The sequence below is a fragment of the Pongo pygmaeus genome, chromosome 3 (genome assembly GCF_028885625.2).
Source record: "Pongo pygmaeus isolate AG05252 chromosome 3, NHGRI_mPonPyg2-v2.0_pri, whole genome shotgun sequence".
Classification (NCBI taxonomy): domain Eukaryota; kingdom Metazoa; phylum Chordata; class Mammalia; order Primates; family Hominidae; genus Pongo; species Pongo pygmaeus.
The window spans coordinates 9,684,732-9,701,748 of NC_072376.2; the positions used below are offsets into that span (position 1 = coordinate 9,684,732).

Genomic DNA, 17,017 nt, shown 5'->3' on the forward strand with positions numbered 1-17,017 from the left:
GGAAAAAGCGCACAAACCACTCTCCTTTTACCTATTTCTTCACACCCATTGGTGGAAACTGTCTCGGTGCCCTTCTAGCGTCATTGCTCGGATATCTTGTCCCTGCCCACCACACACCCATGCTGGGTGACAGCAAATGCTCTGTCCATGAGAAAATGCTGCTACTGGAAAAAGGAGTTTTCTGAACACAAAGGCCCACAGTCTCAACCATGGCCTCTCAGGAAATCCCTTTTCCATGGGCGGCCACATTGGCATCATTTCTCAGTTCATCTTCCAGAAAACGCCTCCTGTCCCCACCAAGAAAAGGGAACTGGGCTCACAGTGATCCCACGGTACTTACTGCCTGTTCATAGTTCTTGGCACCTGGCAGGTAAGAGGGATCTTCAATTCAGCCTGTGGAAACAAAAGCAAACTCATTACTGGAGCTTCCACATCATGTTTTAATTCTGGGGAACAAGCCACTGTTGCTGCTTGTTAAAATCGGATACAGGTGCTGGTTTAGAGGAAATGACAGAAAGAGAATCAATCCAGGTCAAGAATTAGCTTATTTCTGGAACACAGTTGGGGAGGGGATTTCTTTCTCTGGCAGGCTGTCCTCTTTCTGTCAGCATTCATCCCATCTGCCCCCGGGAGCTGAGCAAACATAAACTGAGCCTGGTTTTCCCCGGCGTGCAATTGTGTGCTTCCCCTGGGCACTGAGGGCACGTTAGCCAGGCTTGGCTGGCTCTGCTCTGAGCCAGAGCATGCAGAAAGGGTGCTTTTCATTTCCAAATGTGGCTTTACCATAAAATATTTGTTGAAAGTTACAGTTCAATATCACTTTACGTAGAATGCAACATTTTATTTGAGCCTTGTATTCACCCACATAGTAAAGATTATTAGTGTTATTTACCATGTAAATTAGCAGCAGAGACCCTGGGAGTATTCAGTAAGGGCTTCACATCAATGATCTCATATCATCTACTCAAAGGCCCTGAGAGGTGTAAAGGATATCAGCTAGGGTTCCAGCAAGAAACAGATGGCACTCTCAAATTGGGTAATTTGAGAACAGCTTAATAAAGAGATGATTTAAAAGGTGTGGGCAGGGTAGAAGGAATCCACAGAAGATAGTGAAGTATCTGGGAGTGGTAACAAAAGGGCGCTGTCACATGCCTGGGCTTGGAGGGATTTGGGGACCAGTAGGCACTGGGACACAGAGACAGGTCTCTCTTTCTGGGTTGCGAAAAGAGGAGCTGTGGCTTTCAGCTGTGGGACCTGCAGGGAGGGAGCTGTGTTGGGTGGAATGAAAATCCCCATCTCACGCTCCCTCTGCCCTGGATCTCCTGATGCCATCTCCCATTGGCCAAACTCAACAGTAAGCCAACGGCGAGGAGCTATTAATATGGTTTTATATTCGTCAGCTTCCCTGGGCTCCCAGATGAGGGGAGTAAGGTAGAGAGTGGGTTTTACAGTTAGAGAATGAGACCCAGGAAGATTTAATTATGTGAGCAAGAACAACCGTACCGCAGTAAGAGGCGAAGTCCAGAGGACCCAGAAAGTTTCCATTTCCTAACCGGTCAGCATATGGCACCCCACCGAGCCTTAGGCATTTTTAGTATATTCTGCCATCCATCTATCCATTCATTTACTCATCCATCTGGGAAACTACCGTTTACTGAAAATTTGCTTTGTGCAAATATTGTGCCCAGTGAGACACAGTCCCTGCCCTTAAGCCACTTCTAAAACTAAGTATAGTATAGTTCCTGCATCCCTCCATGACATCCCTCCTGTTATTAAAATGTTTTGCAAAAAACAGATAATTGTAAAACAAAACATAACAAATCCTAACTCTGTCTTGGAGAGCCAGCCAGGGTGATCTTCATAGAGGAGATAATACTTGAGCTTTGTCTTGCCAGGTAAGTCTGGGTCTTCTGGCCTCAAAATTAAGGAAGGTGTTCCAAGCAAATGGAGCATCATGTGCAAAGGTGTGAAGATGTTACAATGCGTATTGTGCCAAAGTGGCTTTGCACGTTTTGGTGAAACTAGAAGGGTCGGTAGCTGGGATGTTGGTAGTACATGAAAAAGAACGAGGGAAGGTCCCTTGGATTGAGATGATCAAGGATCATGCATGCTAAGGGATGGGATCTGAACTTCAACGGTGTGATCTTCAACCCATACTGGCAACTCATACTAAAGAACTTGAACCAAGCTCTATGTCCTCTGATACCCTGTGTATTTTCCTCTGCCCTCACCCCCCAACCTCATCCCCTCGTCTTATGCTTGTAGGTCAATATTGACAGCAGGGAAAGGGGAGGTGGCTGTTAGTCTTTCATTCACTGATGGCCCACTGTGGCAGTGTGCAGAGTGCCTAGTCCGTGGTCTCATTTGGAAGTCATTTCCATCATGGCAGTGGGGAAGGGGACTTGAACTTTCATCAGTGTAATACAAAGAATGCACATCAAATACTGGAAGGGTCCTGGACTGGAAGTTGAGAGACCTCCGTTCAGTTCCAGTGCTGTCATTAACTAGCCATGTGGCCTTGAAGGAACACTTGGACCCTCCTAGTTTATAAATAGTAATATCAATATCTTTCTTTTACAGCATGTCTTAAGTGTGAAATAAACTGAAGCATATGAAAATGTCTTACAAACTATGCAATGTTATGAAATACGGATATGCAATTACTTGCACAGCAAAGCAAAGTTTGCAAGTTGTTTTAGCATCAGTCATATTATATTTGAGTATGTGAGGTTATTGTTGACAATTTTTGAATATTAGTATTTATAAAGATTAAATTACTTAATTACAGTCATACAGGACAAATCCATCCCCCATCCCTTAAGAGTATCTACCACTTAATGATAGCTGCTTATACAGCTACTTCATTCTTCAGAATGCATTAACTAGCATTGAAATGGGACAAAATAAACTAGTCTTTATGGACGGCTCCCTGTGTGCCTGGATCTTGGCCAGTTCTTGTGTACAGAGTAAGGGGACCACAGATGCAGGACAGTTCCCTGCAAGGCTTATGCCTCGAATCAGAGGTCTGGCAAGGTGGCCAAGGAAGCTGCTTTCCAGCCCCAGCCCTGCCATGCACCGTGCAGCTTTGAGTAGGGCATTGGAGCTTTCTGGGCTTTCGTTTCTTCACCTGAAAAATGAGCCGCTTAGGCCAAATAGGTCTTTTTCAGCTCAAAGAAATGGAAATAGTTTCATTAAAAAAAATACAATCCATCAATATTTGGTGACAAAAATGGTTTCAGAAGTTAGAGTATCTCATTACATTTCTTACATTTTATTGTCTTCTCCAATAGAGCTCTGTGCAGAGCCAAATTGCAGGAAATTCTGCCAAATTGCTAACACCTAGGATAGCAGGGATGGAAAGGTGAGGGATCAGGGAGGAATCCTTAATTTTTGCCTTATATGTAAACCTCTGTATATTATTTGATTGGTAATATCAGTGCTTATTAGACTTGTATTTTGAAATTTGAATGAAAGTTAAAAATATTAGTAGCTTTTGAGAGATGCAAGCACTTTATTGTATAAGAGTTTAAAAATATTATAGAGAGATCCCAAATTCTTCTGACAGTTTAAAAAGCAGAATTTGAGGCCGGATGCAGTGGCTCATGCCTCTAATCCCAGCATTTTGGGAGGCCGAGGTGAGTGGATCACCCGAGGCCAGGAGTTCGAGGCCAGCCTGGCCAACATGGTGGAACCCGTCTCTACTAAAAGTACAAAAACTGAGCTAGGTGTGGTGATGGGCGCCTATCATCCCAGCTACTCGGGAGGCTGAGGCAGGAGAATTGCTTGAGCCAGGGAGGTGGAGGCTGCAGTGAGCCAAGATTGCACCACTGCACTCCAGCCTGGGCAACAAGAGTGAAACCCCATCTAAAAAAAAAAAAAAGAAAGCAGAATTTGAGGCCTTAGCAACACTTACCAGAGACTGAGTTAGCCACAAAGTGTCATCAGCAAGACAGAAGAGATGGCATTCTACAGGGGAAACAGCTGTGCTCTACTCAGAATGACTGACACATTGAAAGCACCACACTCTGATCTGATCTTAGCCATTGTGCAAAGGATGTGGTGAAGTCAGTCAGAAAGAGTCTTATGTCCACTGGCTTTTTGAAGGTAATAAATTATAGAGAATACAAGGCCCTTCCCTTCCTCATGTGTGCATTTTCAAAGACAAGGCAGTGAACACAGATCACCTGTTATATATCCCCCATCTCCCTACCTTAGTAACCTCACAGGGTCTGTATTATGATCCTCACTTTAAACAAAACCAAACAAGTTTTAGTTATAAAGGAGATAATGTATACTGTGGTCCATTTCCAAGACGAAGTACCTTGAATTGGCTTAGGTCAGCAAACTGTAGAAGCAGCAGCTTCCCCCCAACTTAGTTGCCCTCACCCGAACTAAAGAAGTTTAGTCTAAGATAAAAGTTTGCTAGTATGCAAAATAGCTCGCTTTGTCTCTTCTTATTAGCCTACGCAGCTACTTAGGTCATAAGTCAAATAAAGAGCTCCTGAGCTAACTAAGATTGCAACGCATTGTGGGCTGCGACAAAATGCAGCAAGACAACCCTGAAAAAACCACCTAAAGTTCCTGCCTAACAATCAATAGGCAATTTCAGGGAAGACTGTGACCCCATAGTACTCACCTATGAGGAAGTGGGGGAGGGACCTGTGCACTATGGGATAAATTGCTTGTTGAAACTGTGCTGGGTGTGAGTGCATGCCAGACACTGGATCTTGCAAGACCGCCATTGAAAGTCTCACTTTTGTGTTCTCTGGATCTCTGAGTCCATTCTTTGGGTTTGGACAGGTGAGTTTGTTTTTCACAGTTATGCTTTGGGACAACTGTTTAACCATTCTGAGCCTCCGTGTGCTTATCTGTAAAATGCAGGTAACACAACAGCTACCCTTAGGACTCTTACGAAGATTACATGAAAAAATACCATATCTAAGACATGGTGGAAATAGTGGTTAATATGAATCTGAACTTGAAGATTAATTAAATGCCTTATATCACTTTAAGTGCCTTAAAGTGGCACTTAGTTAGAAATGAAAGGTGCTCAGGTAAGCATCTTTAGGTAAGCATCTGCTAATAACCACTGATGTAATCATAGAATCTTGTACCCGCCTATGCTTTGGAATTACCTGGAAACCTTAAAAAATATAATGTCCCAGAAAGTTTGATTCAATTGTTTTAGGGAAAAGCCCAGGTATGGACATTGTCTAAATGTCCCAGGTATTTTAACAGGCAGGGAGGCGGAAGGGAGTGGACATGAGTGTCAGTCTATTCCCATCTCCATCTACCCAGCACCACTGACTGGCAGCTTGTCAGTGAACACACTGATTTTTCTCATTCTTATGGAAAGCACCAAATAATCACATGTTCACTCACCTTGCTGTTCCAAACACATCTTAAATAGACATTTAGGAACTGGCACTGCTTGTAAATAATCCTCCATACACTTAGAATTATTTCTGAGTCAATTTTTAGCTGAATGTTTTTAAAAAACCTATTACATCCAAAGATTTTCACAATTTGATCATGGAAAAGGTTTCTAATCAGGTCAAGCATCAATTTCTCCCTCAGGTCTTATTTATAGGCAGTGAAGAAGTAAAGGCCAGGCTCTTACAATTGTACAGGGTAGAGTTTACTACTGTATCTGCAACTGTTTATGAGGCTTTACAATGTGCCAGTCACATTCCAGATCCTAGGAATTAGAGAGCATAGAGCATAAGGTATTATGGGAACACAGGGAAAAATATGCCCCAGAGGGATCTACACAGCTTTCTATGGAACAGGTTCTTACCCAGTTTCACCACAACTCCCCTCAGAAGTAACCCCAACTCCCCTTCTCTTGCCTGATTGCCCTGGACAGAACTTCCAACACTATGTTGAATAGGACAAATGTCCATCATTGATAGACTGAATTAAGAAAATGTGGCACGTATACACCATGGAATACTATGCAGCCATAAAAAAGGATGAGTTCATGTCCTTTACAGGGACATGGATGAAGCTGGAAACCATCAATCTCAGCAAACTATCACAAAGACAGAAAACCAAACACTGCGTGTTCTCACTCATAGGTGGTAGTTGAACAATGAGAACATATGGACACAGGGAGGGGAACATCACACACTGGGGCCTGTAAGGGGTTGGGGGGTCTGGGGGAGGGATAGTATTAGGAGAAATACCTAATGTTAATAAAAAAAAAAGAAGTAACCCCAACTCCCACATGGACTATGATAATGGAAGGGGAGGCAGGACTTGTAGGCTGTGGAGTGTCAGCCTTGCAGGTCTTTCTCCAAGAGGTCTTACTTCAAGATCTGACCCAGATCAAAGAGTATGCAACATCTTCTTGCCTTGATTCAGAGACCTTGAGAAGCTGGAATGCCTCAGAAATGGAACATATCTCATGGTGTGTGTGCATTCACTTTCTGTAGGAATTGTTTCAGTTTCTCTTCCTGGTTAGCCACAGAAATAAAGCCCATGCATATAGCTCTCTCTGTCAAAGAGAAGTGACACTGAGGTGTCATCTGTTAATTCTGCTTGTGGAACCCGGAGTCACAGCAGGGCACTTGGCATGGGTGATATTAACAGGTCCAGAGTCGACTCTGCTGTGGGGAAGCTGAAGGAAGCTCTGAAGGTCTCAAGAGGAGACCACAGCCTACTTTCAGGGACTCACTGTCAGAGGGACCAGGCAGAAGGAGACGTGTTGGGTGGAGCAGTGTGGAGGTACAAAGCAGCCCAGGGTCCTCCAGGAGTCCACAAGGAGAGGCTGCCTGTTTTCATGATGCCAGCTTATTTCTCCAACAAGAAAAAACACTGTACTGAGTGCTAGATGCTGATGCAAATCTAATTGCAAATGCCAACACGGGCAATAAAATTGCCTGAGTGTATACCACGGCCTAAAGCCTAGGCAAAAGAGCCAGAATATGCTCATAATGAACTTACTTTGGGTTGGAACTCTGTGCTTTCATTTCATTAATACAGTTTCCATATAATTTATTAACCCTGACCTGGAACTCTTTGGGGATCCAAAATGAACCCTAGTTTGAGAAATAGTGTGTGTTGTCTCCCTACAGGGCTCACTGTACTCTCCTCCGGTATAAAGGGGACCATGTCAAAGAGAGGTGCACAGGGTGGTTCACATCCTGCATGGAGAGACCCCTGCCTCAACCATCTATTTGGACCAAACAACCCCACAGCTTTGGGGCGGATGGTCTCAATGATTATATTTGATTAGCTCATTAAGTAATTTGTGGTTTGAAAATGCTTTGTAAAGAGACTGGATTTGATTTCATTGTTCAACCCCCATTTATGAGTGAGAACATGTGGTGTTTGGTTTTCTGTTCCTGTGTTAGTTTGCTAAGAATGATGGCCTCCAGCTTCATCTGTGTTCATGTCCATGAGAATACATGGACACAGGGAGGGGAACATCACACATTGGGGCCTGTTGGGGGGTTTGGGGCAAGGGGAGGGAGAGCATTAGGACAAACACCTAATTAGGACAAACACCTAATTAGGACAAAGCATGCGGGGCTTAAAACCTAGATGATGGATTGGATGGGTGCAGCAAACCACCATGGCACATGTATACCTATGTAACAAACCTGCAGGTCCTGCACATGTATCCCAGAACTTAAAGTATGAAATAAAAGATAATGGATTTGAGGGTTAAAGAATCACATCTATATTTTAGAAAACTAAAATAAAGAAAACAGGGTTCTGCAGATGAAAGTATCCATAAGATTTCCAAAGAACATACATTGGATTTGGGCACTAAAACCAGGATGCCTGCTTCTGAGCTCAGAACCCACCTGGGGTCTGAGTGAATGTTTTAAGAAGCAGAGACTTGTTTTATAAATAGGCTGGATTTTCATGTGTGTCTTAATCCAAAAATAATTAATACCCTTATGGTATCACAAGCAGTTTAAACAATTAGAAATATGTAATGCAACAATCTAATTTCCTTGTTATCCTTGAGAACTCTTATTCTCCACTGGGAATTCACCAGTACTACCAAACTGAGCTTGCAAAGAGACATTTATCATAAATATTGCTGCTGCATTTCACCTGATCCAAAATTAATATTTCATGAAGAAAAAAATGCTTTTAGGGTAAAGAAATTGTTTTGCTCCCAAATATTAGTTACTTATTCCTAGAAGATAATGCTTATGAAAATACTGGCCTCTATTTTTTTTAAAGCTTAGGAAATGTCATTCTAATAATATCTACAAGATACCTTCTAGATATAGGAAATGACCAAAAGCAAACTGTGAATGGCTAAAGAAAAGCTTTGAATGAATCGAGAAGGTAGGAGGTAGTTGTGCAGTTAAAACTGGGTCAAGGCTCAAGAATAAGGTCTATATTAAGGCTTAAGGCTTTTTTTTTAAATCATTAAAACAGGAAAAAAGGAAAAGAATATAAAACCCACACAATACACATCTGACTTTTTCTGCACAATCACATCACACATATCCAAAATGGTGAATGATTTTTGGAATTGAGAAAGGGAGCGTGTGTGTATATTTAGAGAAGAGGGCCAGAAGTGTGTGTGTGTGTGTGTGTGTGTATGTGTGTGTGTGTTTGCACACACGTAGGAGCTTTGAGTAAACATGTCCAAATCAAGATTTATCAGATACAGATGATATTAATTTGGTTCCAATTCAGAGTTATATGTATTTTCTTTAATTTTCATTGAAGTTACATGAGAAAGTTACATTTTAGAGATGCTCATACTTAGAGGAAAATATATGCTGATTGGATTTCTAATTCTACACCCCAGTCAGGTCAATCAGCTCAATTTAATTAAATATAACATTTAATTTTATTGGATTTCCATTGAGTGGAGGCCTTTGAAGTCAAATGGATTGTTATTATAGATTTCTTTTTTTTTTTTTTTGAGGGTTAAGGGAGAGTGCTTTCCTAGCTTTTCTGCTATTATGTATGGCATATTTTTATAAGATTTTGCAACTGTCTTGGTAATGAGTAACTTCCCTTAAGTATCTCAAGGCAATGTGACTGTGCATTCATTTTTATTTTAAATGATTTTGAAAACACTCTTAATGAACTGATGCAATCTGTATTTTCTGAATTTATTATTCCTGTTGAGTTTTGTTTTAAAAACGATTCCCTTTTTTCTCTTCAGCTGCCTGATTCTGCAGAAAGGGTTTCCTTCCTTCAGTGGTAAGATTCTTTCTCTCTCCTTTTATTCCATTTTGTGGTGAATAGACTTTTTATCCTTTTTCCTGTTCATTCAGCTTTCTCATGTTCCTTTCCTTCCTCTATCCTTCATTTTTCTTCCTTCTCCTCCTCCTTCTCTTTTCTTTGGATCTTCCTTCTCTCTGCTCTTATTATTAAAGTGATTTTTACTGTTCACGTAAAGTGAGACTGTAGAAAAACAGTCTCCAAGTTTGCCAAAATCCTAACAGATATTTTATTTTATTATTTTTAAGTTTACCTCTGTCTCGCCCCTATTTTTTTTTTTTTTTTTTGGCTTTCATAAATGATGGCAGAACCACACTGATTAGAGGCAGGCACTTCTAGGCCTGGATTAAATCAGAACTTACCCAACTGTGATTGTTTCTCCATTGATTGATTAATGCATTGAGATGGTACTGAAGGCAAATTTTAGAGGAAAAAAAGTATAAGAAAATAAACTAAGATTTAGGGATTGCTATATATTTACCACCATTTACAGGCTGGCCATGTGGTGAAGATGGGGTGAAGATAGATCCAGTAAACCCCACCATTCCCATGGACATCTAAAGGCTAATGGCAAAAATACTGTAATTTTTTTCAACAGTCATTTATTAAGCATCTGGTGTATGCTGGTGATTTTCTGAGGAGCTATTTCATCATCAGGAGAGCCTGAAAAATTTTTGAGGGAAATTTAAAATCCAAAGGAGAAACACAAAAGCCCAGGTAGTCTAAACAAGACTGGAAAAGAGTAATACAACTTATAGTAGTACTAATATGGTTTAGCTCTCTGTCCCTACCTAAATCTGAACTCGATTTGTAATCCCCAGGTGCTGAGGGAGGGAGGAGGTGTTTGGATCATGGGGGTGGTTTCCCCCATGATGTTCTCGTGATAGTGGGTGAGTTCTCACAAGATATGATGGTTTTATAAGGCAGTTTTCCATGCTCTTGCTCACTCTTCTCTCTCCTGCTGTCTTGTGGAGAAGGTGGCTGCTTCCCCTTCTGCCATGATTGTATGTTTCATGAGGCTTCCCCAGCCATGCGGAACTGTGAGTCAATTAAACCTCTTTCCATTATAAACTACTTAATCTCAGAGAAGTGCTTTACAGCAGTGTGAAAATGGAGTAATACAAATAGTAATAATAATAATAATAATAATATTAATAATAATAATACCATTTACTGCTTACCAGAACCATATGTAGGGCATTTTGTTTAATTTAGTTTCCATTATACAGCAACAATCCAAATGACCTAGATTTTTCAGCATTGAACAATCCTGTTATTCAGTGCAAGAGACTTCTCCTGAGCCAAGCATGTCCAATGAACAAATGCACAGTGTGGATCCAGATGAGATCATCATTTCATCAGTACCTTCGAGTACATTTAGAACCTAACTCCTGAATTAAACTTCCCCTTGCATAATTAACTATTTCTTTTTCTCTTCTTTCATTCAGGATCACTTATCTAGCAAGATGGGAGACAAGTCTTTCAGCCCAGGTATGCTGAATTATACAGTGAATTCTACAACTTGACTCTCAGTTTCTCTAATCTGAAAGATGAGGCTACGAGTACTCATCCTTCTTTGCTCATAGGATTATTCTGAAGACCAAATGAGATGATGAAAGTGAAAGCACTCTGTAAAGTATAAACCACTATGCAAGAATAGTTCCACAGATAATTACTGAGTAATTTCTTTGTATCAGTGCCGTGAAAAACTCTGAGGATTTGAAATTCACTAGGAAGGTATTCCAAAATAATTTCTACCATTTTTCATTAAATCTTAATATTTCCAGAGGATTAGCACATTTGAGGAATTGTAAGATCCCCAGGGCTTTAATAGTTGAATGACAGAAAATAAATAAGAATATGATGAAATTAGTTTTCTGTAGAAATCACCTTAAAATAGAACTTCTTCAGGTCAAATATCTAGAAAACCCCATCGTCTCAGCCCAAAATCTCCCTAAGCTGATAGGAAACTTCAGCAAAGTCTCAGATACAAAATCAATGTGCAAAAATCACAAGCATTCCTATACACCAATAACAGACAAACAGAGAGCCAAATCATGAGTGAACTCCCATTCACAATTACCTCAAAGAGAATAAAACACTTACATGGGATGTGAAGGACCTCTTCAAGGAGAACTACAAACCAATGCTCAATGAAATATAAGAGGATACAAACAAATGGAAGAACATTCCATGCTCATGGGTAGGAAGAATGAATATCGTGAAAATGGCCATACTGCCAAAGGTAATTTATAGATTCAATGCCATCCCCATCAAGCTACCAATGACTTTTTTCACAGAATTGGAAGAAAAAACGATTTTAAAGTTCATATGGAACCAAAAAAGAGCCCACATTGCCAACTCAATCCTAAGCCAAAAGAATAAAGCTGGAGGCATCACGCTACCTGACTTCAAACTATACTACAAGGCTACAGTAACCAAAACAGCATGGTACTAGTACCAAAACAGAGATATAGACCAATGGAACAGAATAGAGCCCTCAGAAATAATGCCACATATCTACAACCATCTGATCTTTGACAAACCTGACAAAAATAAGAAATGGGGAATGGATTCCCTATTTAATAAATCGTGCTGGGAAAACTGGCTAGCCATATGTAGAAAGCTGAAACTGGATCCCTTCCTTACACTTTATACAAAAATTAATTCAAGATGGATTAAAGACTTACATGTTAGACCTAAAACCATAAAAACCCTAGAAGAAAACCTAGGCAATACCATTCAGGACATAGGCATGGGCAAGGACTTCATGACTAAAACACCAAAAGCAATGGCAACAAAAGCCAAAATTGACAAATGGGATCTAATTAAACTAAAGAGCTTCTGCACAGCAAAAGAAACTACCATCAGAGTGAACAGGCAACCTACAGAACGGGAGAAAATTTTTGCAATCTACTCATCTGACAAAGGGCTAATAGCCAGAATCTACAATGAACTCAAACACATTTACAAGAAAGAAAACAAATAACTCCATCAAAAAGTTGGCGAAGGATATGAACAGACACTTCTCAAAAGAAGACATTTAGACAGCCAAAAAACACATGAAAAAATGCTCATCATCACTGGCCATCAGAGAAATGCAAATCAAAACCACAATGAGATACCATCTCACACCAGTTAGAAAGTCAGGAAACAACAGGTGCTGGAGAGGATGTGGAGAAATAGGAACACTTTTACACTGTTGGTGGGACTGTAAACTAGTTCAACCCTTGTGGAAGTCAGTGTGGTGATTCCTCAGGGATCTAGAACTAAAAATACCATTTGACCCAGCCATCCCATTACTGGGTATATACCCAAAGGATTATAAATCATGCTGCTATAAAGACACATGCACACGTATGTTTATTGCGGCACTATTCACAATAGCAAAGACTTGGAACCAACCCAAATGTCCAACAATGATAGACTGGATTAAGATAATGTGGCACATATACACCATGGAATACTATGCAGCCATAAAAAATGATGAGTTCATGTCCTTTGTAGGGACATGGATGAAGCTGGAAACCATCATTCTCAGCAAGCTATCGCGAGGACAAAAAACCAAACACCACATGTTCTCACTCATAGGTGGGAATTGAACAATGAGAACACATGGACACAGGAAGGGGAACATCACACACCGGGGCCTGTGGTGGGGTGGGGGGAGGGGGGAGAGATAGCATTAGGAGATATACCTAATGCTAAATGATGAGTTAATGGGTGCAGCACACCAACATGGCACATGTATACATATGTAAGGAACCAGCACGTTGTGCACATGTACCCTAAAACTTAAAGTATAATAATAATAAAAAAAGAAAAAAAAGGGACAAAGGCCAAGAATCTAAGGAAGGTTTGTTTAAATATAAAATAAACTCATAATAATAATGCTAACAATGTTGATGATAGCCACTACCATTTACTTTGTATTTAATAATTACTAGACACCACGATATGCATTTTTATATACTGAATCTCATTTCTCACCACAAATTTGAGAAGTAGATATTTTTATTCCATTGTATAAAGGATAAACAGAGGTTCTGAGGAGTTAAATAACTTGCCTAAAACCATATTGCTAGGAAGTAACTGATTTCAAACCCAGACTATCCATGTCTCAACGACTGGATGGCGTGGTATAGTGAAAACAGCATGTATCAGAAGTAGGAGTTTGGGATGGGGACAGTGTGGAGGTGTCCTGTGTAAAGTGCCCAGATAGATAAAGCTGATCGGGAGATCCTTAGACTTGCCCATGAGTGAGGACGTCCTGATATATAAATATCTGCAGGTAGCCATGGGGAAGACTGGCTTTCCAGTTGCCTGCCAAGGCAACAGACCACCCATAATTCAGCAAATCCAGCTTTTGAAATCACACAGCTCTGACTTTGTGCTCACCAAGCTACTGCCCAATGACAATTTAGTTTCCTGTGTACATTTCCTGGGAGGGAATATGCCAATCATCTGAACTTATAATTTGAGTACACTTGAACAAAATCACCAAAGATGGATGCATAGGCCAAAGTACCAGAGTGGACTGACCTCTTGAGCTCCACACATATCTGTGTGCCTTGGATACAATTAGCTTTCTGGGTCTTCAAAGCTGATGGCGAAATATGGTCCTTAGGCGGTCCACAAAAATTCAGGCCTTTCAGAGTTTGGGCCTAGGCTATTAGTCAGCCCTCATCTTTATCTTACACGAAATTGAACACAGAACCCACCACAGTTAAAGATTATCATCCAAACACATGGATATTAAATTTTCATGTTGCATCTAGACCTTTTGGCTTATCTTAGTTCACATGACAAACCACAGTACCGTTTAAACACAATAGGATTTTGATTCTCATGCATAAGTGTTTAGGAAGCAGTGTTTCAATTATTATCACCAATGAAATTTAAAAGAAACGACTAAAATACATATTTTATTAATGCTTGTGGTGTATCTGGGAGTTCCTTAAATGCTGTTGACTAGTTTGGAAGACAGTGATTGATGCCCTGATCATGAACCTGGGCACATCAGCAGGGTACTGATGGAGCACCATGCCGAGAGCAGGAGCTCGGGGCTCGGGTGGACCTGGGTCTCATTTCTGGCATATCCTCCTTTTCCTTGCATGAAATGGACAATGCGTGGAGCCTGCCTGAACTTCAGAATCCTTTTTGTAAAGTAAGAATTAAGTACACCTACTAAAAAAGTGAGAAATGATGAGCGTTTCTTGTCTATCAGCAACACTTAAATGGTAACCTGTAAGTCATTGCTCTTTGAAAGACATGATTAAAATTAAGCAGAATAATCACAATAATGATTCCCAAATATTCTGCCCATAAGAGTAACAAAAAACAAATAATAAATACAAAAAGTGGTTCTATGATAGCTCTATTCCACAATTCTGTGTGTGTGTGTGTGTGTGTGTGTGTGTGGTTATTTTTTCGTTATTGCTGATATCTAACCTGATGCTTCTCAGTTTTATTGGTAAAATCAGTGAATGTTTGGTTTAATCTGTTAAAAATCATAAATATAATTTAATTCAGGTACTTATGTCTCTGATTAGTAATTTAGCCCCTTTGAACATTTTACGTCTCTTTGTCATGCTAGGAGGGTAGGTACAGCCTGGAAGAACTCTGCAGAACTCAAGTCTTGGCAGATGTTGGCAGTAGCTTATGACAGTGGATATAACTGCTTCATGTACTAGGATTCAGAAAAGGATGCTTCTAGATCTCTGTCTGCTACTCTTCATGTGACAATTTAGCCAGTTCCTGGCTGTCTCTTCTGTGTCAGACACTGTGTGCACATTTGCTCTCACTCTGGAAGCAACACACAAAATGTATTCTTCCTCCCAGTTTCAAATTACACAACTCCAACACCAGCTAACTAAAGATCAGAGAGGTTAAGCTACTTACCTAAAGACGAACAGTAAAGTCACACACTAGATTCATATCCATTTTTGACAATCTCAAAGCTCTGTTTCTTTCCATTTCACCATGTTGTCCTTCCTCATCTTTTCTAAGCCCCAGTTTCACCTTTTAAATGCTCTAACATGTGCTCTGCCTACTTCATTAAGTTGTTAAGATCATTCAAGAAGAAAATATGTATTCAAAGGCCTGCATTACATAAGGCTATGCAACTATGGAATATTACCATTCTCTAATGAGATTATTAAAATACAATATTTGTAAACTTATGTGTATTAATAATTCTATGGTGATTGTGGTCATATTTTAAGAATAAAATCAGAACTGATTTGGAGTGAGGAAAGGAAAGTAATGGAGAAAGAAGTCAACACTTATTGAATACTTGCTAAGTGTTCAGAATGCACCATATTTCATGTAATATAAATATTATATTATGGAGGCTAAATAATTGTCAATACAAGTCTTATGAGATCTTACTCTATTAAAAAGGGGCAGGAAAAGAGGATCATATATGAAACAACATCCCTGGTCCAAGTGGCATAGTCAGGATCCTCACCATTTTGGTCAAGTGTCAAATCCTACAGTCTTTCTAAGACAGCCCCTGACTCATGGCAAAGTGATCAAGAAAGAGAATCCCCTGGTGTTCAGGCCGGAGCTGGCCAGATGGTACAGAAGATTATAAGCACTGGTTTTCAAATGGTCTTGCCTATACAGTCATCTGAGAGGACTTGTTGGGAATAAGAAAGAAATACAACCATTTAGATGGTTGGTGTCAGAGACCACCCAGGAGTGAGTTTAGGGATGAGCTCTGTGAAACTGCAAACTAACACTGTTCACCATTCCAATCAGTCAGTCAGGAAAATCAGTTTCCTTTTGAATTCTGTTACTGACATTAGTGACTGAACAACCTTGCACATATTACTTAGAGAACTCAAGTTCTTCACCTGTAAACCAGGGAAAGTAATAGCCAACTCTCCAGGCCAGCAGGAGCTGAAGGTAAGTAAATGCCAGTTGCCATTCCTACTTCTCTAGGGCATACTGTATCTTAAGCTTCTCAGAGGATTTCTGAAGCGCTGTCATTTCTCTGGTAGGCCTTCAATTAACCAGCTCTACCATTGTCTTCTTGATATTTGAAATGATTATTCCTGGTGGTTTGGGAGGCCCCTGGAAATCCAAACAACACTATTGAGGAGCTGCGCCACAGAAGAGACAGAGACAGCCAGAGAAATAGCCACGTAGGTAATAGACAAGGAATACTCATAACAGAGAAGCCAAATAAGTAACACTGGTGTAAAGTAATAAAAACAGTATTGATAAAAAGTTCAGACACATCAACACCTTTTAAAATCAAAGTATCCATATTTTGATGATAGTTATTTTCTTTTCTGTCTCATTCCAGTTTGTTTGCTTTATCCAAGAAAAACCTGGTAGAGATGACTCCTGGCACTTTTCAAGAGTAAGAATTTAACCCCAAGTTTAACCTCACTTTTGAGCTCCTTACTCTTGTGAGTGGAAGGATGTCTGCGTGATTCCAAAGTCTAAGTCTCCTCTACACCAAAGCAGAAAGAAAATCGTATTACTTTAGAAAATGTTAAAAATATATTTCCACAGGGCTCCAGGAGTTAACTTCTACTTTGAATGACCTACTTTGAATGGAGGCTTTCTTTCTAGAGGGCTTACTTAATGAAGGTCAGCCAGGAAAGCCAGCCGTGGGGCCTGGTCTTTAGATTTCAGTTGCAAACAGTCAGGGAGTCCAAGCTCCAGGAAAAGAAGATTGAAAACATTTAGTCTTTTAATTTTCTGTGGGTAGGTATCCTGATTCCTTCTCCCAAAAGAATGAAAGGATCTTTAACAATTGAGTTAAGGGCTTTCTTCTTGCTCCTTTGATGCTATATAGAAGGCC

At 40.2% G+C, this 17,017-nt stretch overlaps 1 protein-coding gene across 9 annotated transcripts in view; it reads right to left on the minus strand.

The window, feature by feature from the left end:
* Positions 1–17,017, minus strand: part of CLNK (cytokine dependent hematopoietic cell linker) — a 201,767-nt gene that overhangs the window by 184,427 nt on the left and 323 nt on the right. For 7 of the 9 annotated variants that reach the window (XR_008502356.2, XM_054486877.2, XM_054486880.2 and 4 more), the window contains exon 2: positions 341–393. Coding sequence is in view for 2 of the 9 variants with exons in the window: in XM_054486877.2 (XP_054342852.1) it covers positions 341–351 (11 nt within the window). In the remaining 7 variants the exon portion in view is untranslated. Of the gene's footprint in view, positions 1–340; positions 394–16,058; positions 16,279–17,017 lie in introns of all 9 variants that reach the window. The other 2 variants (XM_054486878.2, XM_054486876.2) reach the window with 1 other exon arrangement.